Source organism: Raphanus sativus, chromosome 4 (assembly GCF_000801105.2).
Source record: "Raphanus sativus cultivar WK10039 chromosome 4, ASM80110v3, whole genome shotgun sequence".
Classification (NCBI taxonomy): domain Eukaryota; kingdom Viridiplantae; phylum Streptophyta; class Magnoliopsida; order Brassicales; family Brassicaceae; genus Raphanus; species Raphanus sativus.
Genome location: NC_079514.1, coordinates 7,022,972 through 7,050,338, shown reverse-complemented (window position 1 = coordinate 7,050,338; position 27,367 = coordinate 7,022,972). Strand labels below are relative to the sequence as shown.

The 27,367-nt window shown below is 37.0% G+C and overlaps 3 protein-coding genes and 2 pseudogenes across 3 annotated transcripts; 3 read left to right on the top strand and 2 right to left on the bottom strand.

Moving 5' to 3' along the window:
• Positions 1 to 10,393: 10,393 nt before the first annotated feature.
• Positions 10,394 to 16,038, top strand: LOC108831560 (ABC transporter B family member 9). The gene is made up of 12 exons (XM_018605088.2): positions 10,394 to 10,919; positions 11,550 to 11,604; positions 11,684 to 11,859; positions 11,929 to 12,150; positions 12,224 to 12,462; positions 12,563 to 13,088; positions 13,177 to 13,450; positions 13,532 to 14,168; positions 14,261 to 14,489; positions 14,569 to 14,835; positions 14,923 to 15,186; positions 15,274 to 16,038. The coding sequence occupies exons 1-12, from the start codon at positions 10,680 to 10,682 to the stop codon at positions 15,916 to 15,918; spliced, it is 3,774 nt and encodes a 1,257-aa protein (XP_018460590.1). The 5' UTR covers positions 10,394 to 10,679; the 3' UTR covers positions 15,919 to 16,038.
• A 1,023-nt stretch (positions 16,039 to 17,061) lies between these two features.
• Positions 17,062 to 19,309, bottom strand: LOC108854829 (SH3 domain-containing protein 3). The gene is made up of 10 exons (XM_018628497.2): positions 19,054 to 19,309; positions 18,755 to 18,877; positions 18,601 to 18,670; positions 18,340 to 18,494; positions 18,168 to 18,269; positions 17,893 to 18,090; positions 17,738 to 17,800; positions 17,571 to 17,660; positions 17,419 to 17,493; positions 17,062 to 17,319 (listed from the first exon to the last, which is right to left on the bottom strand). The coding sequence occupies exons 1-10, from the start codon at positions 19,111 to 19,113 to the stop codon at positions 17,200 to 17,202; spliced, it is 1,056 nt and encodes a 351-aa protein (XP_018483999.1). The 5' UTR covers positions 19,114 to 19,309; the 3' UTR covers positions 17,062 to 17,199.
• Positions 19,310 to 20,201: 892 nt separating this feature from the next.
• Positions 20,202 to 21,955, top strand: LOC130511705 (suppressor protein SRP40-like; annotated as a pseudogene).
• A 333-nt stretch (positions 21,956 to 22,288) lies between these two features.
• Positions 22,289 to 24,350, top strand: LOC130511704 (uncharacterized). Its single transcript, XM_057009127.1, has 8 exons — positions 22,289 to 22,435; positions 22,510 to 22,567; positions 22,646 to 22,754; positions 22,883 to 23,030; positions 23,117 to 23,168; positions 23,254 to 23,400; positions 23,477 to 23,576; positions 23,747 to 24,350. Exons 1-8 carry the CDS (start codon positions 22,350 to 22,352, stop codon positions 24,343 to 24,345), a joined length of 1,299 nt encoding a protein of 432 aa, XP_056865107.1. The 5' UTR covers positions 22,289 to 22,349; the 3' UTR covers positions 24,346 to 24,350.
• LOC130511706 (ABC transporter C family member 13-like) lies at positions 24,335 to 27,279 on the bottom strand (annotated as a pseudogene).
• Between the last annotated feature and the right edge of the window lie 88 nt (positions 27,280 to 27,367).

The following is a 27,367-nucleotide window of genomic DNA, read 5'->3' as shown; positions in this document are numbered from 1 at the left end:
GACTTCTTGCGAGAAGGAGCATTGAAAGAAAATATGATCTCTGCATTCATCTACACTTCCGCAGAGAAGACAATTCGCAGGAACATTTAGACCCCAATGGCGTAACCTATCTCGAGTGGGTAACCTGTTGAGGATAACAACCCATACAAGAAAAGCATGATTTGGAATTCTAACCTTAGGCCAGACTGATTTGTACCAAGCTACAGATGGAGGAGCCGGATTCAAAGTTGCCCAAGTTTTTGAGGCATTGAACTGGGCAGGTTCTGAATCTGGACTGTTCCTCCAAAGAAAAATGTCCTGTTCTGCAGAATTTAAATCCGGGGGATTTAAAGGTAAGCAGGCTCGAATGGTTTGAGTAATTCGATGACGGCCTCTAGGTAATACCCAAGAATCACCTGAGATGGATTCAGAGACAGTAGCAAGACTGGTGAGTCCAAGAACTCTAGGTCCATTTGCGCCCGAGATATCAATTAGGGGCCCTAAACCTGTCCAGTCATCATGCCAAAAGAGAGCTTCGAAACCAGAGTGAACCCTACACACCAGAAAGGGACGAGCTATCGGTCTCAGCTTCATTAACCTCCGCCATAACCAGGAACCAGAAGTGTCAAAATCTGCTGTCCAAAAGATTTTCCCTGCAAGCAAATGCTCCTTCACCCACGCAACCCACAAAGATCCAGTCGCAGCAAAGAGCAACCAGATTAGCTTTAACCCAAAAACTGTATTTGATGCTTCCAGACGACGCAACCCGAGACCACCCGCGGATTTTGGGGTACAAACGGCTTCCCAAGAGACTTTGGCGCCTCTTGCTGAGTCAGGCCCTCCACTCCACAAAAATGCATTGCACAACCTCTCAATAGCGTCTATACAACCTTGAGGCAACGGAAACACTGAAGCCCAGAAGTTGAACATACCATAAAGCACAGACTGAATTAAAACAAGCCTTCCAGCAAACGATAACTTTCTGACAGCCCAAGAAGTAATCTTTTTCCTCACTCTATCGACTAGAGGCTGGTATTCTTGAGGCCTGAGGTTGTGAGGCATCAAGGGAACTCCCAAATAGCGGACCGGAAGAATCCCTAGAGAACATCCGAACCGATCTGCCACAGCCTTTGCTGCCTGATGATTCTGACCATCCAAAAATAGTCCAGTTTTTGACAAGTTAAGACCGAGTCCAGATCCCATATAGAAAGTATTTAGGACCTGCATGATAGCCTGAATGGAGTCCTCACTCCCGTCAAAAAAGATAAGCATGTCATCTGCGAAACATAAGTGAGTAACCAAGGGATAACGCCCTTTAGGATGAGGAGTGAACAAGCGATTCTGCGCTGCTGCATCCAGGTTCTTCGATAAAATGTCCATTGCCATAACAAATAAGGAGGACGAGATAGGATCACCTTGACGGAGACCCTTTTTCCCGGGAAAGAATCCAACAAGCTCCCCATTGAAAGCAACAGAGTAATGAGGCGAAGAAATACAACTCCGAATCCAACTGATAAAATCCCCAGGTAAGTTGAAAGCCTCTAAAATATTCAACATGAAATTCCAGTCGACATTATCGTACGCTTTAGTGATATCTATCTGCAAACAACCCCTGGTAGTTCTTCCTGGCTTGTTGAAATCAGCTACGAGTTCGGAGGCAAGAAGCACATTCTCGCACAATAATCTCCCTTTCACAAATCCCACCTGATTTCTCTGAACCACTAGAGGAGTGATGAGCTTCAGGCGAGCTCCAATGATTTTAGCAATCACTTTGTAGACTGTATTGCACAAGGAAATAGGCCGAAACTGGGATAATTTAGCAGCACCTGGGACCTTAGGCAGAAGAGAAATGACAGTGGAATTGACCTGGCGTGAAAGGCTCGGGTTAATGAAAAAATCTTTGACCGCTGCAACTAGATCAGACCCAACCAAGTCCCACGAGGTGACGAAAAACTCCACAGAGAAGCCGTCAGGCCCCGGAGCCTTATTACGAGGCAGATCAAACACTACGCTTTTTATCTCAGCAGTTGTCGGAAGAGCTACCAGCTTATCAGCCAACGACTGAGAGCATCGAAACGGATGAATAGTCCGGATTTGATCAACTGAAAAGGGAGTGATGGATGTATTTGCTGACCCAAGAAGATCCTTGTAGAACTGCACAGTCATGCTCTTTAAAGTTATTGAGTCAAAGATTTTTCTCTCCATATTATCATAAAGGTAATGTATAACATTCCTTGATAAATGAGCCCTCACATATTTGTGAAAGACTCCTGTATTAAGATCACCAACGGAGAGCCATCTGACCCGAGATTTCTGATGAAGAAAGGACTCTTCAGCATTAGCATAAAACATCCAGGATTCTCTAGCCTCAGATTCCTCCTCAAAAGTCTGAACAGAAGGGTCAGACAGTGCCCGCAACTGAACCTGATCCAAAAGGGTACGAGCTTCTTTAGCTCTGACTTGAATGTTGCTGAAACTATTCCGGTTCAAAGATTTGCAGCAGGCCTTAACTGATCGAAGCTTCTGATACAAACATGACATAGACGATGAGGAAGATGGCAGAACAGACCATGCTTCTCCAATAAGCCGCTGATAGTCAGGATGCGTCGAGAACATGGTAAAATAAATGAACCTGCATCTTCTAGGAGAAAGCTGATTTGCTAAGGAGATTAAGCAAGGAGTGTGATCCGAAGAACCAGGAGTGTCAAAGAAAGCATATGAATCTGGGTAACGCTCAACCCATGATTCATTAACCAAAGCCCGGTCGATTTTTCTTGATTTAGGACTAGTAGTGCTCTTACTATACCACGTGAACTGACAACCTCGAAAAGCCAAGTCAAAGAGGCCCGTATCTTCCAGACAACCAGAGAAATCCCGAAGGCCGCGCTGACAGATAGGAACCGAAGAAGTAGGAAAAATTTCAGCTGAAGATAGAACTTGGTTGAAATCTCCCATCATAATCCAGGGAGAGTCCCGGAGATTGTTGATGCCTGCCAATTCTCTGATTATGTTCCATAATTCAAGCCTTTGTGCTCTCCGATTTCTCGCATAAACGAAGGCAGCGGTAAATGATTGACCTGTCCGAGGATCCAAAACACCGCACAAGACCAACTGTGGAGATGAGAAATAGATTATCACTGAAATAATAGGATCCCAAGCGACCACAATTCGCCCATTTCCAGCTTCAGCAGAATAGTTCCCAACGAACCTCCACCCAGGAACTACCGCATTCATAACTTCTTGAATATTATTTTGCTCCACATGTGTTTCCAAAAAACCTCCTAGAAGAGGACGGTTGAGCCGAATCCAATCAAAAACTAATTTTTTCCGAATACTGCCGTTAAGGCCCCGTACGTTCCAAAAGAAACTCTTCATTGAGAAGACAAAAAGTGGCAGTGCTGAGCACTAAGCCTCGCAAGAATGAGCATGACGCAAACGCGCTTGCCCACCCGAAGCTAATCCAAAATTACTGCTGATGCCATTAGAAACAGATGCAGCCGAAGTAGGAGATGTCTCGGAATCAGAAGCAGAAGAGAGGAAGTATAATCTCTGACGAATTTTCCTCCTCTGAAGCCTCTTAGAAACAACCACAGAATCTGGTGGATCGCCCGCGTCTAGAGCTGCTAGTCTACTTCTCAAAATGCTCTGAGCAGCCGAGATCATCTCTTCCTCTTCCGCAAACTTAGCAGCCGAGACAGGCGTAATCACTCGCGAGGGGGAAGGGTCTTTTCTCTTAACCTCTGACTTCTTTGCTACATAAATCCATCCAGAAGAAGAAGCCGACTGAGAGCCGGCACCCATTCGCAAAGGCAGACTTTTAGACCGTTCAAGCTTACGGAGACATTGATCGGATACGGAAGCAGAGGGAGGAGACAAAGAGGGTGTTTCCTCCACAACGCGAACCGGAGCCAAGTCTTTGGAGAGAGGAGAATGAGCTACACCCAGAGATAAAGGAGCAGTAGGATGCTCCGCTTCTCTTGATGGAGACTTAGCCAAGAAACCCGTGAAAGAAGGAAAGCCAACTGCTGGATAAGAATTTTTCCTTACAGGTTGAGGGCAGCGGAGCTTAAGATGTCCAAATTCCTTGCATCCTCCGCACTTTGGAGGTAGCTTCAGGAACTCTATTGGGAGTGAGACAGAGTTCCCCAACTTGTCGGTTATACGAATCGAAGAAGGCCTAGGCAAACCGAGCTCGATAACGACGCGAAGCTTGACCACTCCATTAGTGTAAGGTTTAAGGTCAGGATACTCTGAATGAACAGGAAATCCCACAGCTGAGGCCATTGTGCTATAACCCAAAGTAGACCAAAGTTCAATAGGGACCTTTTTGAAAAGAACCTAGACCGGAGCGTGGACGAGCTTCATCTCTGACAATTTGAGCGAAGGATGCCATAACATGACTGAGAAGGAGCAATTTCCGGAATGCCAGAATGCAACATCGAGAATCCACTGTCTAATAATTGGACAAGGAATGTAGATCAAGCACGACTGCTTAGTATAGTGCCTGACCATAATATTTCCGTTCTTTCCCCAAATAGGATTTAAATCCGCAAAGACCTTTGCTGGAGAGGGTGGGAGACCATGAAAGTAGGCTACAAGATGGTCCTTCCACACTGTCGAGGAAGTGAGCGTAATAGAGTCAGGTGCTTTGATTGTAGGGATTCCATACATGGAGTATACGTGGTTTATGGTTCCATTTTTTATACAAACATATCTTTTTATAGATATATGCTAGAACATATACATGTAATCTTTTTATAATGGGCACACTTCATAAAGTTAGCAAAAGAATATGAGGGGTTGTGATAAAAATCAAAAATAGCGGGAGCAAACAGAAACTCATCTCCTTTTACCGGCTAGTCCTGCTTTGTGTAGGGACTACTTTGTGATCATAATTGCTGCAAAAGCTAGATCGCTTGGGATCTGTCAATCGAAATGACGGAGCTGAGTTCATGAACGTGTCTATTAATGTGCGCATTATAAAGATGTGAAAGGTTATATTCATGTGTATGAAAACGCTTATCATGAAGGGACATTATTTGTCAAATACAATTATTAAATCATAAAGGACTTATGAAAAAGGAATTGAGCAATACTCTTTATCTTATCTATTAAAAACAAAAGTCGTAATTTTTTACGTGTGATTTTTTATTTAAATCATCTCTTAGAAATTTATTAACTTAAATATATTTTATGCTTAATAATATCTCAATAAATAATTTCAAGTTGTATCCTCCAATCCTATGTACAGATACACTATAGAGATTTATTAAGTATTTATATCGTTAACATACTGTGTATTGATAAATGTATAATATTGTTCAAACAGGACTATATATTCAATCATATACTGATTTTATAGTGAATTCATCTTGAATTAACTCATTTTAATTTTGATCATTAAATATCCAAATATTTTTAAAAACTGGATTTACCAAATATCTTCGTATTTTATATTAACGATTGCTAAAAATATAATAAATCATACTATTTTTTTGAAAACACTTATAACTAAGAAAAATTGTTAGCCGCAAATGCTAAATATTATTAAACTTTACTGAACTTTGAATTAGTTATATTTTCAGGTGTTGCAAATTGCAAGTGTTAACATTATTTGACATATAAACAAATTATGATTTATTAAAAATGAAAAATATATCATATTATTTTGATATGGAACATGTATACTTTGAAAAGATATGTATTTTATACAATTATCAGATAACAAATGATTTATATAACATATAACATTGCTTACTTGAATTTCTATAAACAATATAAACATTCAGTGTTATGTAAAATAGTTTTAAATTTTTTGATCAATTTTAAATTTGATGTAAAATTATAAAACGTTCGTGTGGACAAACTCTAATTATTTTCTCAATTAAAAGCCTCTAGTTAGTTATTAAATGAATAATCGCAAACATAAAAATGAATAATTGCAAACATAAGACCATATTTTCCAAAAGTATGCTTTCACACTAATTTACGGATATAAAGATGTTTGATTCTCCACTATGGATTCCCTTATAACCAAATTATGTTTCATAAGATTCTCGCTAATTGTAAACCAAACAATATATTATATTATTAAATAGGTATGTGTAGTATCATTCAATCTTATAACATAATTGAATGTGAGCTTGTGAATATAATAAGTGAACAAGAAAAAGGGAATAACAATAATAATTTTAGCTTTCTTTTGTATAAACAAAAATTTTAGTTATCCCACATTTTTGGTGGAGCCAAAGGGAATAATTACATATTAATGAATAATGACTATATTAGTCTTAAAACTAAAAATACATTTTTAAATATATCTGCTTTATCTACCTATATTACATATGACTATATATTAATTACTAGGTATTTTGCCCGCGGGTTTAATAAGTTTTCAAAAATGTGTAAATAGATATACTATCAATTCAAAAATCATTAGAATAAATTATTTTTATGCTTTTGAAATATTTAATAATTAATTAAATATTAATTTTTATATATGATAAAAAATATTTTAATTACGTAAAATAAATTTGAAACATTAATATATACATAAAACAATATTCATTGATTTATATTTATTTTTAAAATATTATGATGTAAAATAATTTTAGATAACATAATATATAATCTTTTAAATAATGATGATTATTAAATTAATGATTTTTTTAGTTTATAGGTAATTATATATTAACAGATCTAATCTAATTATTTATTAAATATATCAAAGATTTTAAAAGCTCTAACTTTTAACATGAAAACGAAAAATATTTTTAAAATAATAATATACATAATTTTGAATTTTTTACAAACTATTTTCAAAAATGATCACAATGAGTGGTTTCGATTATGTTAAGAAATTTATCTTAAAAAATATATGATTAATTTATCTTATGTGATAAATAAATAAATAAATAAATATATATATATATATATATATATATATATTAAAATATAATCAGTTTACTATTAGTAAACCAAATATAATATAAATATGTACATAATATTTTAATGTTACTAAAAGAAATATAATATAAATTTAATTATGATATTATTGTTAGAATTTTTAATTAATATCATGATAGTGATAATGATAAATTATCAGCTAAATCACTAAAATATTTATTAAATAAATAATTGAACATAAAATATGACTTATCCTAAAATTATGGAAGAATGAAAAATCAGTAAAATATTAAAACTATTAATTGAAATTATCAAAAATGTTGATAAACAAGCAAAAAGAACTAAAACTATGGAAAAGTTGACACATAAACCTAACTATATTATATCTGATTTTATATAATGAAACTAAAATTAAATTTCTGAGTGAACCCCATTTATCTTATATATTAAAACAGAAGTCATCATTTCACTTTATGTGTGATTTTTTTAATTTGGATCAACTTTTTGAATTTATTAAATTTTGCATATGTTATGATATCTTTTCATATCTTATATATTAAAATAGAAGTCATCATTTCACTTTATGTGTGATTTTTTTAATTTGGATCAATTTTTTTGAATATATTAAATTTTGCATATGTTATGATATCTTTTCATATCTTATTTTTATTAGAAATGCAAATAAATATTTGAAAGAAGATTCTAACAAAATCTTTTTGAAATCACTTATAATCCTCTTAAAATATATTTCAAAAATTAGTTATTTGAAATTTTAATTATCATCAAATCTAATTAAAAATCTAATTCATTTTTAATCTATAAAAAATTAAAAATTCTGTAAAATACTTTTATCAGTATCCAAAAATTTGAAATCTCTATGTAGGTCCAACTTAATTTAATTTCACATATATTTCAAATTTATAAATAAAAAGTAAATTAAAAAATACCAATTTATAAACCAAACAAAACATTATTATAAAATTAAATAATATATAACATCTAATTTTATTAACTTATTGATAAATTTTATTATATAACCTAAAACATTTTAATATTTAAGAATATTATTATGCTTCAATATGTGTTTAGTTGTTGTTTAAAATGAAAAATAATTTTTTATCATACTTTATTTATTTTATAATCATAATTTATCAAACTAACATAATTATTATATTGAACTAAATATGATAAAACTAAATTAAAATGATATATTATATATTTTATTTTAGTAACTAGAAATATTTATATTAAAATTATATAATATGTTGTCAAACGAGCTAACATACCATGTACACAAATTAACATATCTTAAATTTATATATATAACAATATATTATCTAAAATAATTAACAAGCATAAATAAATAAATATTTGTTTGACAAAACAAAATATTAATAAATAAATATTTAAATATATGATTAATATTAAAATATATATCCATAATATATAAAATTAAAATCCCGCTCGGTTGAGCAGATCAAAATCTAGTTTAGTCTTGAAACACTATTTTCCATATGTAGAAAATATATATACCAAGGAAACACATCTTATGTTATTGATATTCATCGTATGTTATCATATTATTGTTCCGATGCCTTACTTTCAAAGTTATTTATCAAAAACAAAATTTATAAACCGATGTGAACAAAAAGATTACAGTATCCCCTAGACTATATTTGAGAAGTGATTTTGCCACATGTCCTCTTTATAATCATTCTCGCAAAAATAATATGACATGGCTACTAAAATTGATGACATTCTTATAGATTAATATGACATGAACAACTATATTTGAGAAGTGATTTTGCCACATGTCCTCTTTATAATCATTCTCGCAAAAATAATATGACATGGCTACTAAAATTGATGACATGTTTTATAGATTAATATGACATGGACAATTATATTTAATGTTAATTTAGATTTTTGGTAAATTTTTTCAAATAATAATAACTCATATAGTACATTTATTGTCGATTTACATTTTTAGATTTTTTAGAATATGTTAATAACTCATAAATCATCATTAAAATAAATATATTCAACTATAGCATTTCAAATTTCGAAATATCATTTAAATTATAAAATTTTCAAAATGTATACATTTTCAGAAAATTATAAAAATTAAATCGTAAAATAAAATTAAATCGTAAAATCATTAGTTTCTTATATATATCTACAATTTTTATAAATATTGTTTAATTTTAAATTTTGACAATTATGAATTTTTACATATTTATTTAGTATACTTAATTAAAATAAATAGATAGAAAACTCTACCTAAGATTATAATTTTAAATATATACATGCATATTCTTAAATATAGTTTAAAATAAACAAAATTGTTTTTATCTTAATTTTAATGTTTATTTAAATCAAAATTATATTAAAATATTGATAAGAAAAAAGAAAATTTACAATACTGTATTAATTAAAAGATTAAATATAATTTATATGTATCCACTAAAAATATTTAAATTTTCTTTTACTGCACATGATGCAAGAAAACACTTAATAAAAAATTAAAAGGCAAAAACTTTATCACTATTTGTTAGTCTGGATTTGAATTTAGGGTAATGTGATTTATATGATGGACATAATAGATGATCGGTTCAACTCATGCTATTAGTTGAAAGGTATTTTAAACTGAGATTAAATAATGTGGTACGCTTTCGAAGTAATCCACTTTGTAGCATTAAGTGTGTTACTGAATCAGACGAAAGGGTTAATAAAAAAGTAGTGAAAATTTATCTTTTACAAAGACGATAATATAAAGTACAATATATATAGGTGATTACTAGTATATCCGTTTTCACGTTTTAAAAATGTCATTTATGTATTCAAAGAACACTTTAGGTAAAAATTATTAAACTATTTTTCTCAAGCATATGCCATACTAGTCAAGATTATAATTAATTGAGTAATTTCTTAAAGCCCAACAATTACTACTCCGTATCTTTTACTATATGATATTTTTAGAGAATATTATTGTTTCAAATTATAAGATGTTTTGAAACTTTTTATACAAAACTATTAAATTAATTGATTAAAATATAAAAAGTAAATGTATAGTTTTTTGTCTTAATTACTTAGAATAGCAACGATTAACTATTTTTTGTTACTTTTTTTTATCGTAATCCAGTGTTTTTTAGTAAAGGTAAATTTTTCTTAGTTTGTTTGCTTATGCTAAAACATCATATAAAAACGAAGAGAATGTTATTTATATAAATACAACGCCAAAGATAATAACAACTCGGGTCTGGATTAACTAAGACTAGAGTCTTACAAACTGAGTTAGTGAATTTTTTATATTATTGTTACATTTTGTGTACATATACATATTCCTTTTGAACATATTTTAAGATTTTGTGGTATATTCGTGTAGTTTAAACTATCTATAATTTTTTTTGACTGAACTCTCTATATAATTTGAACATTATTTGTAGAAAGTCGTTTAATTTTCATGATTATGGTTATCAAACTCTATATTAAGAGCTTTTTTCTCCTCTCTCTTCGTTGTTCACTTCTGTTCAAGTCTCCCTCTAGAAGCTCCACAAGATTCTCACCCTATTTTTTCACAGTCTGGAATTTTTTTTTTTAACTTTTCAGTTTCTTTATCTTCAGCAACACGCATCAAATTTTGATTTCGCTTTCTATGCAATAAAAACCTTATATAAAAAGGGCTTCTCTTCTTTTCTTTTCCTCGGTTTTGTTCTCTCGCTCTCTCCTTGTAGATCCTGTGAACGTTTCTACTTTTCCTATAAAGTCTCGACTTTTTTTTGGCTGAGGAAACTATGAAGAAAGAAGAGGAGAGAGACGAAACAATGAAGAAGAATGGTGGGGCGAATCAGAAAGTGTCGTTTTTCAAACTCTTTTCGTTCGCCGACAAAACTGACGTCGCTTTGATGACCATCGGGACTATCTCCGCCGTGGCTAACGGCGTTACTCAGCCGCTCATGACTCTAATCTTTGGCCAGCTCATCAACGCCTTTGGCACCACCGACCCAGATCACATGGTTAAAGAAGTGTGGAAGGTTAGGGTTCCTAAATCTTTATCATTTATCGTTTATTAGGGTTGATTAGATCGGTCGGGTCGGGTCGGGTCTGTTAGCAAATCCCAAAGATTACGTCTTGGAAAATAACAAAAGTAATGAAAATAAATCTTGTAATCTTTAAAATCGTCTAACCAGGTCATGATCATTCTTGATTTCATTGTGGCAATCTGATACTAATAATAATCTTGATTTCAGTGATTATCCAGTGTTCCATAATTAATAATTAACGATTTGTTTTTCTGTCATTACTTATTTTGACTTAATTTTCTATATTCTATATATAGTTTCGATAAGACAAGATTATGATGTAACTTACATAGTATACACCTTTTATTCCGGCTTTACAACACATTGATTGATCTGATTATACACTTTATTTCTTTATATGTCACATGTAATTTATATAATAATTGAAAAAATTAATGGAGATTACTGTTTTCTTTGTTTTGACGATATAGACAAAGATACTCTGTTTATATAGCCTTTACTTTAAAGTTAAAGATTTAAATTAAAGCAACTTTTGTTTTTGGAAATATGTTTGGCGTGGCAAATAATCGATTGATTTGTAATGAATTCATTAAACTGTATCTGTTCCTATGACTGTTACAGGTTGCTGTACAGTTTATTTACCTTGCAGTATACTCTTGCATCGTCGCCTTCCTCCGTAAGCATACTACTTTCTACGTGTCTCTTGCCCTAACTTGTACCCCAAGCTAAAAGTTTCTTACCTAATTCTTCAACAGAGGTGTCATGCTGGATGGTAACTGGAGAACGTCAATCCGCTACAATTCGTGGTCTATACCTGAAAACGATACTAAGACAAGACATTGGCTTCTTTGATACGGAGACAACCACCGGAGAAGTCATCGGGAGAATGTCTGGAGACACCATTCTGATTCAAGAGGCAATGGGAGAGAAGGTGATTTATAATTTCAACTACAAACAATGATTTCTTGCGAAGCAAGATACCTGATAGATTGATGTTTAGGTTGGCAAGTTTCTACAACTAGTAGCAACGTTCTTGGGAGGATTTGCGATTGCATTTATAAAAGGGTGGAGACTAGCGGTCGTTCTTCTTGGTTGCATACCTCTGGTTGTGGTTGCTGGTGGTGCAATGGCTTCTATCATGTCTAAAATGGCTGGTCGTGGTCAAGTAGCCTATGCTGATGCTGGAAACGTTGTTGAACAAACCGTTGGAGCCATTAGAACAGTGAGTCTTCTCTCTGTTTTTTTTTTTTCAAACTTGCGATGCACGTATATAAACCCTTTTTTATTTTTATCAGGTAGTAGCGTTTACGGGAGAGAAACAAGCAACAGAAAAATACGAAAGCAAGCTCGAGATCGCTTACAAGACAATGGTTACACAAGGGTTGATCTCTGGTCTAGGTCTCGGTACAATGCTAGCCGCGATCTTCTGTAGCTACAGTTTAGCAGTTTGGTATGGGGCAAAGCTAATCATAGGGAAAGGCTACAATGGTGGACAAGTCATCAACGTGATCTTCGCGGTCCTTACCGGAGGAATGTGAGTCAGATAGAAACACACCAAAACCCTTTAATTTGTTTCATACTTTCATTTGCATAGATCTTACTTGTTACTCACGCTACCCTTGTGTGTTTGTCAGGTCGTTAGGGCAAGCATCTCCTAGTATGAATGCATTCGGTGCAGGACGAGCTGCTGCTTACAAAATGTTTGAAACGATACAGAGAAGCCCCAAGATCGATGCTTACGACATGAGCGGTTCTGTTCTCGAGGATATTAAAGGAGACATTGAGCTGAGAGATGTTTACTTTAGGTATCCCGCTAGACCCGACGTTCAAATCTTCGCTGGATTCTCGCTCTTTGTACCGAACGGCACGACCATGGCTCTTGTGGGACAGAGCGGGAGCGGGAAGTCGAGTGTTATCAGTCTAATCGAGAGGTTCTATGATCCAGAATCGGGAGAAGTGTTGATAGACAATGTTGACTTGAAGAAGCTTCAGCTCAAATGGATTAGAAGCAAAATAGGTTTGGTTAGCCAGGAGCCTGTTCTGTTCGCGACCACCATTAAGGAGAACATTGCTTACGGGAAAGAAGACGCTACTAATGAGGAGATTCGAACGGCCATCGAGCTTGCCAACGCTGCCAAGTTCATTGACAAGCTCCCACAGGTAACTTTAAATATTAAGACAGTAACTAAACTCGAAGTGATCTGGTTGTGTTTTTTTTTTTTTTAAATGGAGTTGTCTTGGTCTTTAGGGCTTGGACACGATGGTAGGAGAGCACGGGACGCAAATGTCTGGAGGACAGAAACAGAGGCTAGCAATAGCTAGGGCGATTTTGAAAAACCCTAAGATCTTGCTTCTGGATGAAGCAACAAGTGCATTAGACGCTGAATCGGAACGCATTGTCCAAGACGCGCTCGTGAACCTTATGTCGAACCGGACCACCGTCGTGGTGGCTCACCGGTTGACAACAATCAAAACCGCGGACACAATCGCAGTCGTTCACCATGGCAAAATCGTCGAAAAAGGTATAACCGTCGCTAAAACCTAACCTGTTTTTGAAACAGTGACGTGCTCTCTAAGTAACCGTTTGTGGATATGTTTTGTAGGGACTCACGATGAGATGATACAAGATCCAGAAGGAGCTTATTCACAGCTGGTTCGTCTTCAAGAAGGCTCAAAAGAGAAAGCTACCGAGTCAGAGGTTCCCGAAACGAGTTCAGGCATTGAGAGATCAGGAAGCCACAGGCTGTCATCAGCGATGAGAAGATCGTTTAGCCGAGACTCGTCGAGCAGCCGCCACTCTTTCTCTCTGACTTCGAACTTCTTTATACCAGCAGCGGTTAACGTTAACGAGGCAGATGAAAACGAGCAGGAGACACGAACCGTGAGGCACAAGAAAGTATCACTGACACGTCTAGCTCACCTCAACAAACCGGAGCTTCCGGTTCTGATTCTCGGTTCGCTGGCTGCAATGGTTCACGGAACGTTGTTCCCCATCTTCGGTTTGCTGCTTTCGAGCTCCATCAACATGTTCTACTACCCAGCAGAGAAACTAAAAAAAGATTCACGTTTCTGGGCGTTGATCTACATCGCTCTCGGTGTAGCCAACTTCGTCGTGATCCCGGTTCAAAACTACTTATTTGGTATTGCTGGAGGGAAGCTGATTAAACGCATTAGATCCATGTCGTTTGATAAAGTGGTTCATCAAGAAATCAGTTGGTTCGATGACACTGCAAACTCCAGGTAATATATAATCTCTGTTTGAGTCCAACCGCTAAACGTTGTGTTTTTTCTTTGCATTATTTCGTAACGTTTATTTGCATTTTGTTTTTCAGCGGTGCGATTGGAGCAAGATTGTCCACGGATGCTACAACCGTTAGGAGTTTGGTGGGCGATGCGTTGGCGTTGATTGTGCAAAACATTGCAACTGTAACCGCCGGTTTGATAATAGCCTTTACTGCGAACTGGATGCTAGCTCTTGTAGTTCTTGCCGTCTCACCGTTTATCGTCATGCAAGGATATGTTCAAACCAAGTTCCTTACCGGTTTTAGCGCGGACGCTAAGGTAGTAGTGGTCACATTATTATGTTGTTTCAGTTCCGGTTTAGTTATTTGGTTTACTAATCTGGTTTATCCCGGTTTAGATTATGTATGAAGAAGCGAGTCAAGTGGCGAATGATGCAGTGAGCAGCATACGAACGATTGCATCTTTCTGCGCTGAGGACAAGGTGATGGATTTATACCAACAGAAATGCGACGGACCAAAGAAGCAAGGTGTCCGGTTAGGTCTCATCAGCGGTGCCGGTTTCGGTTCCTCTTTCTTTATTCTCTATTGCACCAATGCTTTGTGTTTCTTCATCGGTGCCTTGTTGGTTCAACAAGGTAGAGCCACATTCGGTGAAGTCTTCAAGGTATAATAATAAGAAGACCAAAACAAAATTCCCGGTTTAACTAATATCCGGTTTGGTTTAGTGATCTTAAGTTTGTAATTTGCACAGGTTTTCTTTGCACTGACGATCACAGCAATTGGAGTTTCGCAAACGAGCGCTTTGGCACCTGATTCAAACAAGGCTAAGGACTCTGCTGCGTCGATTTTCGATATTCTTGATAGTAAACCGAAGATCGATTCCAGCTCTGACGAAGGTACAACGTTACAAAACGTTAAGGGGGATATTGAATTCCGACATGTTAGTTTCCGGTACCCGATGCGACCGGACGTTCAGATTTTCCGGGACTTGTGTTTGAATATACCTTCCGGCAAGGTTAAGTTAAAACAAAGACTTCTATATTTTTTGTCTTAACCGGTTTACTCCGGTTTAATATTTGTTTTTCTTTGTTTTTTTTTTCAGACCGTTGCGCTTGTTGGAGAGAGCGGGAGCGGGAAATCAACGGTAATAAGCATGATCGAGCGATTTTACAATCCGGATTCAGGCATGATTCTGATCGATCAGGTGGAGATTCAGACACTGAAACTGAGTTGGTTAAGACAACAGATGGGTTTGGTTAGTCAAGAACCGGTTCTGTTCAACGAGACGATCAGATCAAACATAGCATACGGTAAAACCGGCGGAGCCACAGAGGAAGAGATCATCTCAGCCGCACAAGCCGCGAACGCGCATAACTTCATCAGCTCGTTGCCTCAAGGCTACGAAACGTCGGTTGGAGAACGCGGCGTTCAGCTATCCGGCGGTCAGAAGCAGAGGATAGCCATCGCGCGGGCCATCTTGAAAGATCCCAAGATTCTGCTGCTCGACGAAGCGACGAGCGCGCTGGACGCGGAGTCCGAGCGCGTGGTGCAAGACGCGCTAGACCGTGTCATGGTGAACAGGACGACTGTGGTTGTGGCGCATAGGCTGACGACGATCAAGAACGCAGACGTGATCGCGGTGGTGAAGAATGGTGTTATTGCGGAGAAGGGAAGGCATGAGACGCTGATGAAGATTTCAGGTGGTGCTTATGCTTCTCTTGTTACTCTCCACATGACTTCAAGTTAATAGTCATTTTTTTTTCTTTTTGAACTTGATGAATTTTGGGAATATTATTCGTTATTTTTCCTTCTGTTTAATAACTCATAAGTATTGAGATAAACAGATATATACTTCGAGCTTCAGACTTGTACCACGTTTATGTTACTTAGGCATGGGCGTTCGGGGTTCCAATCGGGTTTCGGTTTTATCCAATCGGGTTTCGGTTATTCGGGTTTATCAAAATCAGCCCCATTCGGATTATTTAAAAATTCGGTTCGGGACCGGTTCGGGTTCTATCGGGTTCGGGTCGGGGTTAGTAAATCTTCCAAGAACCGGTACAACCCAATGTACTTTCGGGTTTGGGTCCCAATCGGGTCTTCGGTTTAAAAATATCTAATTTTTACCTACTTTGTAACCAAAACATAAGAAAATTCGGTTCTTTGGGTTTGAAATACCTAATTTATAACTTTTTGTAACCAAAACATAAGTAAAATCGATTTAAAAATAAGAAATGAATATCAACCGTGATCATTCAAAATCAAACAAAAAAAAACATATTTATTGATAAAAAGAAAACCAAATAAACGAAAGCAGAAAACGAAAACCACGTTCTCATGAAATGATAAATATTGTTTAGTGAAAACAAAATCTAAATCTAAATATTTCAAGATCCAATAGCCACATTTAACCATCAATCTTCATGTAATAGTACCACCAACTTTCATATAATAGATAAGTATTTTAAATATTCAATATATATTAATGTATTTTGAATACATATTAGGAATTGAGATCATATTTGGTACAAGATCTTTTTAGGGTTTTGAATGTTTCGGGTTCTATCGGATATCCATTTAGATTCGGGTTCAGTTCGGATAATACCCATAACCCGTAATACCATAAAATAAGATCCATTCGGTTTTTATGTCGGGTTTGGATCGGTTCGGATTCATTTTTATCGGATCGAATTCGGTTTGGATTTTCGGGTTCGGTTTATTTGCCCGGCCCTAATGTTACTTTCATTTGAAAGTCGCTTACATCTATGACTGATCTGCATTTGTAATTGCATCGACTAATTGTAAACTTATTCAGTCGCAGGTTATTTGGGTTCCAAATGTAAAAGAAACTTAGAAATTGGGTAAAATTTGGAAATATATGATACCTACGGCCTACACTGCAACAAGAACAATCTTCAATAAGCACACCACAGAGGCAAATGTTATGTTCTGATCAAAGAATAGTAACTTCTTACGGAAGTGAACACAGAACAGTATATTTAGAGAAATGGAAGAGAACAATGAAAGAGTCTCAGTAAACTTCAGCAGCGAAGTTGGTAGTGGGAAGTCTCTGTCTCTTTTCAATGTAAGCCATAGGGAACCAACCAGCTTTGCCTTTGCATTCTCCTTCTGCCCAACCACTTTCGCTCACCTGTGAGAATAATAAAAGACCAACACAAAGAGTTTGAATTTCATGCTCTAGTTATCAGAAAGAGTATAGTTCCTTGCTCTTAGTGGTAATCGTATGAACCTTTCTGACAACGACGTAGTCTCCTTTGTACAAGTCTAGTTCTTTCTCCGAAGCAGCGGAAAATGGATGAACCACCTGTCAAGAAAACAGATATGTTGTTTCTCTGACACAATGCGGTGATGTTGTTTTTCATATTTCGCAAGACAACTTACTTCAGCTAGAAAGTAGGATGTTTTCTCTGAGCTGTTCTCTGTTGGAATCGCAGGAGGAGCAGATTCTTTGTGTTGTTTCTCGGTTACCATCTAAGAAACACAAAACAATGTGAGTTTTTTTTCTTTTACGAGACTCAGATATGAAAAAAGATTCATCCATGACTAACCTCTGCTTCAATGTCACTGAGAACAGCAGCTATTCTTAGATGATAATTCTTTTCCCCTTCGACCTTAAGCAGAACAAGCGCCACATTGTTAACAAACAGTAATCAGGTAGAACACGGATAACCGTAAGTGTATTATGTGTAAAAAAAACATATACCATAGCCACAAGCCTCTGGAAAGTAAGTCTATGTTGCTGAGATTCAACAGCAGCCAACGCAGCAGTGGCTTCTTTACCTAAGACCGCCATGTTAGCTTTAAGCTCTTGCATCTTGGCTTCCGCTAGTTGAAGCTTTGCCACGTTTTCTGGAATGGGAGCTTCTCTTACACGCACTTGCCTTCTAGATACTTCCGCTGCCTGTTTTGCTTCTTAAAATTTTAAACTCACTTTTACAATACAGCCAAACACAATCATAGATTTTAAAGAAGGGTTACATGAGTCTCAGCTTCTTGTCTCATGCGGCTGTAACGTTGAGCTAAATGACGAGCATCTTCAAGAGGAGAACCGACAACCATAGCTCTCAGAGGATCCAAAACCTTAAAAGAGAGAAGTTTCCGTACGTTACCTTCTAGATTTAGTATACAAAGATCAAAACAGATAAAATACCTGAGAGGACAAAAGCTTGTTAAAGTCTTCTTGTTCTTTCTCAACATGTTTCCTAGCATCACCGTATATAGCTGCAGCCTTGGCTAGAATATTCTCATCGATGTTCTGACTGTTTTCTGTTCCATATTTACAACAGTCTTCAGCCAACTTGGTTCCTGACATGTTTAAGATTACATTTAGTTTTTTTTTTTTTGAAAACACCCTCAAAAATGTAGTCACAATCAAAGCCAAGGCCTAACAACAAACACTTCTAAAAAGTACCTGCTTCAATGTGTCTAAGCCCAATGGAAGTAAATGTCTCAGCTGCTTTAATAACCTCTCTCTGGAACTCCTGTAAGCGACAATACTCTTGAAGATCAAACAAACAATCAGAGCTCATAATAACAAAGCAAGAACAAGAAAGTCAAAATTAAACCTTAGCAGAACGAGTAGAGCGGTAAAGCTTCTCGAGCTGATGATGCCTTTGCATTTCGAGCTCATCAATCACCATTACGTCTGAGCTTTCGTAGCCTGTCCCACTGAATTGCTTTATCACAGCCTACGTTACCCCCAATCACCCACGCACACACACACACAAATCATCACCAATGTTGTGTAATAAGCAAAAACAAGTTTCTATAATACCAACACCTAAGCAGATTTTCTCCAAATTAGGAGATTCCGACATCGTATTAAACTCGAGATTCGGTGAATCAGTAGGATGGATGTTATTACCAGTTGTTGCTTAGCGACTTGGTCTCTGAGCTTACTCGCTTGTCTTCTAAACGCATCCATTTGTCACTTCTCCTGAGAATATACGAAAGAATAGGGTTTCGAGCGAGAGACAGAGAGTGTGTGTAGGAAGTCTCACTTCGATCGGACCAGTTTAGAAACTGACAAAACAGATCAGATCTGATTCAGAGATGGTAGAAATGTATGTTCTACTTCGTCACTAATCTCTAATCCACGCTCACAGAGCCTGGTTGGGTCGGGTCGGATAAAAGGTCCGCGAGAATGGTTACATTGAATTTAACATCTGAAATTGAACCGAACGAGACGGTTTAGTCCGGTTAAAATGATTGTTCGCGAGTCACTATTAGGCCTTATCATTAATTTATCTAAGCTCGTTTGCATAAATAATTTCAATTTTTATAGGTGTTAACGAAATATATGACATGGCCAGCTCACAACCACTTGTCTATTGTCCCCACTCCCCCTAAATCATTTATGTCATAACAATATACTTACCTAGTAATGATCTGAAAAGACAACCTATGTTTCTTTATTTTCTAGTTAGCATTGTTTTTTTTTTCAATATGTACCGACATTTACCAACTGCATTTTCAGTGAGATCATGTTTTTTTTTTCACAAAAAAAGTTAAACCCAGACCACTAATAGAACCAAACCTAACCCCCGGGTGGAAAGTGCAACCCACAGATAGATCCTCCAGTGAGATCATGTTCCTGAGATAAATTAATTTTGGCTCCACCTAATTGTTGTTGTTTTCTATTAAAAAAAATCATTGCAACAGAGGTAATGTTATCGTAACAGAGCCTCAATTTGTGTAAGTCGTCTTTATATAGTGGTATAAAACTTAGCATCTAAAACCGACGTTTACACCTTTGGCTTGGGCTATCTGATCCGGAAGGACATCTGTCTTAGTTTTTAGTTATTGCAATGTTTACAAAAAATCTCTTAACCATTGTGTTTTCATTGGTTACATCAATTGAAATGACTTGAGATCTGAAAAACGGACCAAACACGGGTAACAAATGAAACAAACGCGGAAACAAATTAATAAAAAACAAAAACAGTAATGAGTGTGATTTGGCAGTAAATGTGAAGTAAATGTATATAAGTAAAATCACACAGAACTTTCCCACTTCTACCATTTTGAGTTTCGAAACTTTACGGCTCCCAACTTGTACATTTACCGCGAGAGAGAGAGAGAAAAGGGAAGAGACAAGCCAGGATCCGCCATAGCTGTACAGATCCCCACCATCCAAAAGGAAACCCTAATCATGCCTCCAGGTGCTAAGAAAAGGAAAGCTGCAAAGAAAAAGCAGCAACAACAACAAGAAGCATCTTCTACTCAAACCAATCTCATACCCACCAATCATGGTGAAGTTATCATCCCACTACTTAGTACCTACCCTTCTCTTTTGCTTTTTTATTATTGTCTATCTGTTTGTCTCTCTGTATCTCAATTATTCAATCTCTACTACACGTTTAGGCAACCTTTCTTGTTTGTCGAGGATGAGTCTCTTCTCTATATATATATATAGATCCTTCAAAGTTTGGATTTTTATTGCTGTGCTCACTGATCCAACCAAATGGGTATCTACTTTTATTCAGTTTCTTATAGTTTTCTATGTCAGATTCATGATTATTATTGAAAGTTTGTATCTTTTTGCTCATTTATGTGGATCTCTGATGGTTCTTGATTTGGTTTGGAACAGTCACTAAGTCCTTCTTTGTTCTGTAATTTTATTATTGTTTTGCCTACTCTGAAACTGATTTGATTTGTTAAACCGGTGTTTTAGATTCGAGCGAAGAAGATTCTGTCAGAAGTACCGACAAGGACTCTGATGAGCGGATAGAGATCGCTGATTCAAGCCGTGATCATGACAAGAACTCTACCAGCAGCAGTAGTAGCAGCAGCAGCTCGGATGATGAATCTAGTGAAGTTAAGAAGAAGAAGAAGAAGGAGAGTGGTGAATCTGTCTCTGAAGCAATCACTGCTAATGTGATCGTAGAGAGTATCGGTTTGATGGATTCAGCTACTCCTAGTGATCCAAACACCGAAAAAAGTGATTGAAATCGCGACTGTTGGTACAGTGGTCTCAGCCGAGAATGAGGAGAGTTCTTTGCCTAAACCAAACGAGATCACTGCTGAGGTTTCTCTTGCCTCTGATGAGGTTAAGCAGGCGTCTTCAAGTGCAACCACCGCTGTTAAAAAAGAAACTGAGGGAAAAGCTTCGTCTCTTGCTCCTGAAGTCAGCAAGGAGTCTGACGCTACTACCAGTTCTCATGAAGAAGAGGTGATCCTTTATTGTGTTAATCTATTTGATTTGGTTCACATTTTTATTGTGTTGCTTATGTTACCAAAAAAATAATAAAGACTATACTCAATATTCTCTCAGGGTTCCGTGGGACCAACACATGGAGTTGCGGAAAGAACCTCATGGTTAAGTTGTTGCGGCTTGTTTGATGTGGTCACAGGATCCAGTAGATAAACTCAGGTAACTTTGAGCGTGTAGCTCTATATAACATCAATAGCATTGTCAATTGAGCTGTGGGTGTAAACAGAAGTATCATGAGTTTGTTGACACTCTTGTTTCAAATCGCAGAAACAGAGTTTTCTTCATGAACTTAGAAGCTACAGAAGTGTTATCACAGCTAAGGATTCTCGGTTTTCTTATATCAAGGTTACCTGTGAAAATTCACAAACACACACATTGTCTTACTTCTAGTAGTCTTCAAGGCAGGCTTGTCTGTAGTTTTTCTGCTCTTTTATAAGTCCTTACAGGTTCTCTTCCCTTTTGCTCTGTACGATTCCTTGTCTGTTGTCGTTTTTTCTGTTCTCTCAGGTTGTGAGACTGTTGTTGGCCAATTAATGTATTGATTATTTCTCTAGGGATGAGCTAATACTATATTTTAATCTAACATTAGCGTTTCATAAGAAGTGTGTAAAGATTTCTGTAAAGCAAATACCAGACTCCAGAAAAAGATAAAAAAACTCTGGTCCAAGAACACTAAAGATTCAGAATGATCAAAATGTTGTTATTTCTGTTCATACATGAATGCCTCTAACAGGGCCAGAGACTTCCATATTCATATTCTTCTTATGAGCAAACTGAAAAGTTTCATAATCCTCAAAAAGAAAAAGATACAGAGCACAACAACCGGTTCAGTATAAATGGTTCTTAGACCGGTTCAATTGGATTAGTTCGTTGCCGGTTAAGATGAAATAATCAAATTAAATACTTTGCGCTGACCAATAATCCTAAAAGACATTTTGGTAGAAGACATGACCTCTGTGTTCCCCCGTTGTTTGGTCTCATCTTCTACTTCTTCTTCGGCGTCTATCTCTCTTCCCAACCGTCCTCCACTAAGGTTAGTTCCGTCTTGCTCTTATTAGTCCGAAAGTTTGAGAATTTTTGAAAGGTTTCTTGATTATGCATCAAAAGGTACGCCGTGCTTGGTGCTGGTTTTGCTGGAATCTCTGTTGCGTGGCACCTTCTTAAGGTACTTACATCTCATATCTCTCTAGTCTTGGTCCAAATTTAACATCTTTTTTGGCCAAATGTTTTTGTTCTTGGGCAGGACTGTCCAAAGGAGGTGAGTTTAAGTGTAGATGTATATGATGAGGTTGGCATAGGAGGTGGTGCTTCTGGAGTTTCTGGAGGGCTCCTCCACCCTTATTCTCCTAAAGGTAAAATTAAAAGTTTTCCGCCTTTTAGAATTTAGTGACAGTCTACTCTGATTCACAGCAAAGAGTTTTTTTTTTTTTTTTGAGTCGGTTAAAAGTTTAGTTTCATAAAAGACTCTTTTACACTTTAGGCAAGCTTCTTTGGCATGGTGCTGAGTGTTGGAGAGAGTGTTTAGAGCTCTTAAGTGTTGCCGAGACAGCAGCAGCTTCTTCTTCTTCTGATGCTGTGGAGAAGGGAGATTGTAACCAGGGTTTTGGAAATTTTATGGTTCGAAGAAGGTACAGTCTCACTAATTCATCAAACTTTGTACTTCGGATCATTCTGTTGTTGACTCTTAAAACTGACCAACTTCATCTTGCTGCAGGGGAATCTTGAGACCAGCAACAAATGCCAAGACTTTGAGTTTAATGACTGATGTAAGCTCTCTTTGGCTCAGATACACATTGATATTTTAACTGAAACCCGTTAGTTTTACTGTTTTTTTCTTATGTGTGCTATTAGAATGCTCGAAACTGCCTTGCCGGTTGTGTAGTTGAGACTATTGACAAAGATGCTGCCCAAAACCTTGTCCCCAATCTATGCTTGCCTTTGAACTCCGCCTTCTATCTCCCAGGAGCTATGAATGTTAATCCGCAGCGCTATCTCCAGGTTTGGATAGACATAACAAATACACTTCATGAGTTTATCTGTTTTTATGTTTACTGAGTCTTTTTCTCTCTCGTAGGCACTCTTTCAAGCATGCAAAAACTCAGCAAGGGAATCACTTGGAAGGACAAACATAACTTTGGTGAAGAGATCTATAGATGATGTGCTTGAACTTGAAGGTGAATTATTTTTTCTTAGGTTCTTATGCTCTTACTATTTGAAACAAGATTCTTATATCTTTAGCCATAAGCTGTATGAAAACATCCTAGTAGAGTATCTATGTTTCTAGTCCTTGAATGCCCACACAGTTAGAGAGTTGGTATGAACAGCTTTTGGGTTGTATCTGTAGGAGAATATGATGCTGTTGTAATATGTCTTGGATCCAAGCTAAACTTTCTTCCTCGGCTCACTGGAAAGCTCCCCTTAAGGACATGCCGTGGTGTCATTACTCATCTGCAGTTACACGAAAGTGTCAGGGGAAGTTACCCGGAAGGTGGACCTTCGATATTGTCAGATGCATGGCTCGCGGTTCAGGGACCACGTGACATACACATGGGATCCACATGGGAATGGCAGTCGAGAAACTATTCACCTGATGTCTCAGATGATGAAGCTTCAAAAGCTCTGGCCGAGCTGCTTCCAAAGGCGAGTGCAGTTTATCCAGACATAGACAAGTGGGAGTTTGCAGGAGCAAGGGCGGGTTTGAGAGCAATGCCACCTGTTACAAGCCATGGTTCACTACCGCTCTTGGGATGTATAGACCAGCTCATAGGTGCGACAGAAGGTGGATCTTGCAAGTTTTGGGTGTTTGGAGGGCTTGGATCAAGAGGACTACTCTATCATGGTTGGCTTGGGAAACTTATTGCTAAATCTGTTTTATGTTGTAATGAAGAACTATTACCTTCTGAACTCACTTCTTGGAAGATGAATAATAGAGTGAAAAGTTGAAACAAGTTCTGAATCATTTTCTTTCTATTAAAGTCATTAAACCAAAGAGCATAAGGCGTTTTGTAGCCAAGGTGAGGAGTTACAACTAATCAGATTCCAACTAACAATCAAGTTCACTTTGAAGCTCTAACAAAGCTTGAGAAAGCTGAGGAGTCATCTTGCAGAAGAAGTTGTGGGTTTCCTTGTTCAACAAGGCTTCCGCGATCAAGAACTAGGATACTGTCCAAATCAAGAACCGTCGAGATGCGGTGAGCAATGGTAATGACGGTTACGCCTTTGCACTCACTGGAGATGGCGTTGTGCAGTAGGGAAGCTGTGTAAACATCGATGTTGGCGGTGCATTCGTCAAGACATAGGATCTTAGATGACTTGAGCAGAGCACGTGCAAGGCAGAGAAGCTGTCTCTGCCCAACAGAGAAAGAATCCTTCACATTGGATTCTAACCCTCCTGCACTCTCTACCTCTGCTTATAACTTTACACTTCTCTAAAACCTCCCAGATTCTCCAGTCCTCACTCATCCCAAGAGGATCAAGGTTCTCCCTAAAAGAACCCAGCAACTTCTGTTAGTAAACTGTAACCAAGAACCTGATTGTTGAGTAAAAGCCCTCACCTCAATGATCCTTGAAACAGAAAAGGGCTTTGAGGAACAACAGCGAGGCGAGTACGAAGCTCTCTTACTGGAAGATGGTTTATGTTAACTCCATCAACCATTATCTCCCCACTACAAACAGGGTTAAGCCGGAGAAGTGCATTCAATATGGAAGATTTTCCAGCACCAGTTCTTCCATAACTCCCACCTGATAACAACATTGTTCTTTCATGACACAACAAAACTCAAGTCTGCTTACAGACAATAGACATGTATCTATTTACCTGCATGCCTCCTTGGATTTCTAAAAGAAATGTGGTTGAGTGCAGGAGGCAGAGTTGAGTTGTACCTCATTGTCACATTATGAAACTCAACCAATCCTTGAACTGGCCACTTACCGTTCAAAGATTGCTGACCGGAAACTTCTTCTTGTGGCACATCCATGTACTATTATTACACACAAGAGAGAATGGTTCATGTATTGGTAACACTAATATAATGCAACTAATCAGAATCATTACCTGGAGAACCCTTTCAACAGAAACCATTTCCTTTTCTGTTTCAGTAAAACTTGTTAAGAAACTTCCTAACAGAGAAACAAGTGGAGCTGCATAGGAGAGTGCCAATCCCACCTGTGAATTCAATTTTATATATTTATATGCTTTCACTTGCTATAAAAATTTATGTAAACTAAAGTTCCTCACCAGTCCAGGTGTACCAAAGCTGATTGGAAAGCTTCCCTGGGAGCCGATAACAGCCATTACAGCCACAAATAAAACAATCATTGCTCCTAAGAGCTGCACCATTTTATAAACTTAACACGAGTACAATGATGATCTTAAACTCAAAAAGAAAGCTAGAGAAGCAGATTTTCTTTAAGTGTACCTGAAGACGCAAGGAGAGCCACAAGCTTGCAATGATCTCTGAGTAAGAAGTCCGCTGGTATAATGTCAAGTGCTCAATAAATCTAGCTACGAAATGCTCCTGTTACACATGGGAAATGAATCAATCATAACAACAGCAACTCCTCTGGAAGCAGAAATAAAAAGCTACCTCTGAGTTAAAAGCCCTTATAGTTGAGGATCCATCAAGTGTCTCGGTGAAAGATGCATAGATTGGTGATCTTGAAACACTGTCCAACCTTCGTAGCTCCCTTGATGTTGACCTGTAGAAGACCTGAATTTTTTTTACATTTTAGTAAAAAAAAAACTATCAACTTTTCTCTTTAAAAAAAAAAAACAAATATGAAGCAAAAGGTACCTGAAGCTTGCTGTATATATACCAAAATGGCAGAAGCAGAAGCAGGAACAGAACCTATATGCATATAACATTACTAATGTTAACAACTCTTTCCAACAAAGACAGATGAATATATCACTTTTGAGGTTGTGAAGAAACCTGAACATAAGACAACACTAGAACAATCCCTAACAAGCCAACAAATTTTGCTAGAAGAATGTTGAGGATGAACGGGAGAGAGTCATCGATTGTATATAGATCAGAGGAGAACCTGAAGAGATGAACCAAAGAAAAAACGAGGTTAAGATGAAGAACACTGTTATACACAATCCAAAGATTATTTCTTTCTTGTGTCTAACCTGTTGAGTATCCTTCCACTTGGTGTCTGATCAAAGAACTGTGTAGGTGCATTTATAAGCTTACAGATTAATGCACTATGAACACGTACTGCTGCTTTTAGTCCTCCATATGCAAACGAGAAATGCTCTCACCAATGTTAGTATTGAGTTAATGATGCAAAAGATACAGAAGAACCATCTGCAAGATTAGTAGTAACTTTAAACTCAATAAACTCAGAGAAACAGAGTTATAAGTCTCATGTTTTTTTGTTGTCAGTACCAGATAAAACGAGGTGAGTGATGTGTGACTCCTCTTCCAGTCTTATCAACCCAATATGACAACCACAAATCATTCCCATTACGGGAAGCTTGCATCAGAAACCGCTGAAACCAATATCACAATCGTAACGAACCAACCAGAGAACACAGCATAGCTCCTGCAAAAGAACAGAGAACAGGTTACTTACTTGATACACAAGCAATCAAAATGAACAATGGTTAAAGACACATTGTTTAACCTATAAACCGCTACTTCAACTCGGCCTTCTTTTCTCTCTTCCACTTTGACAGTATCTGCAGCTTCGCTACTAACTTCATCTACATCATCTTTCTTGATAGAAAAAGATTCTTTTCTTTTGTTAGTCAAGTGCTTTGAGGATGACATATCAAACTCATTGGATGAAGACAAAGATGGGAAGATGGCTTTTAGGCATGTCGGTAACAGTTCCAAACCATTTCACTTCTCCTTTGTCCATCACAACAACCATATCTGCACAATATATCGCCTGTCGTAACAAAAAGAGTGAGTGGAGCAAACAGCATACATGGATCTGATAACTTTTCACTTGTGAGAAA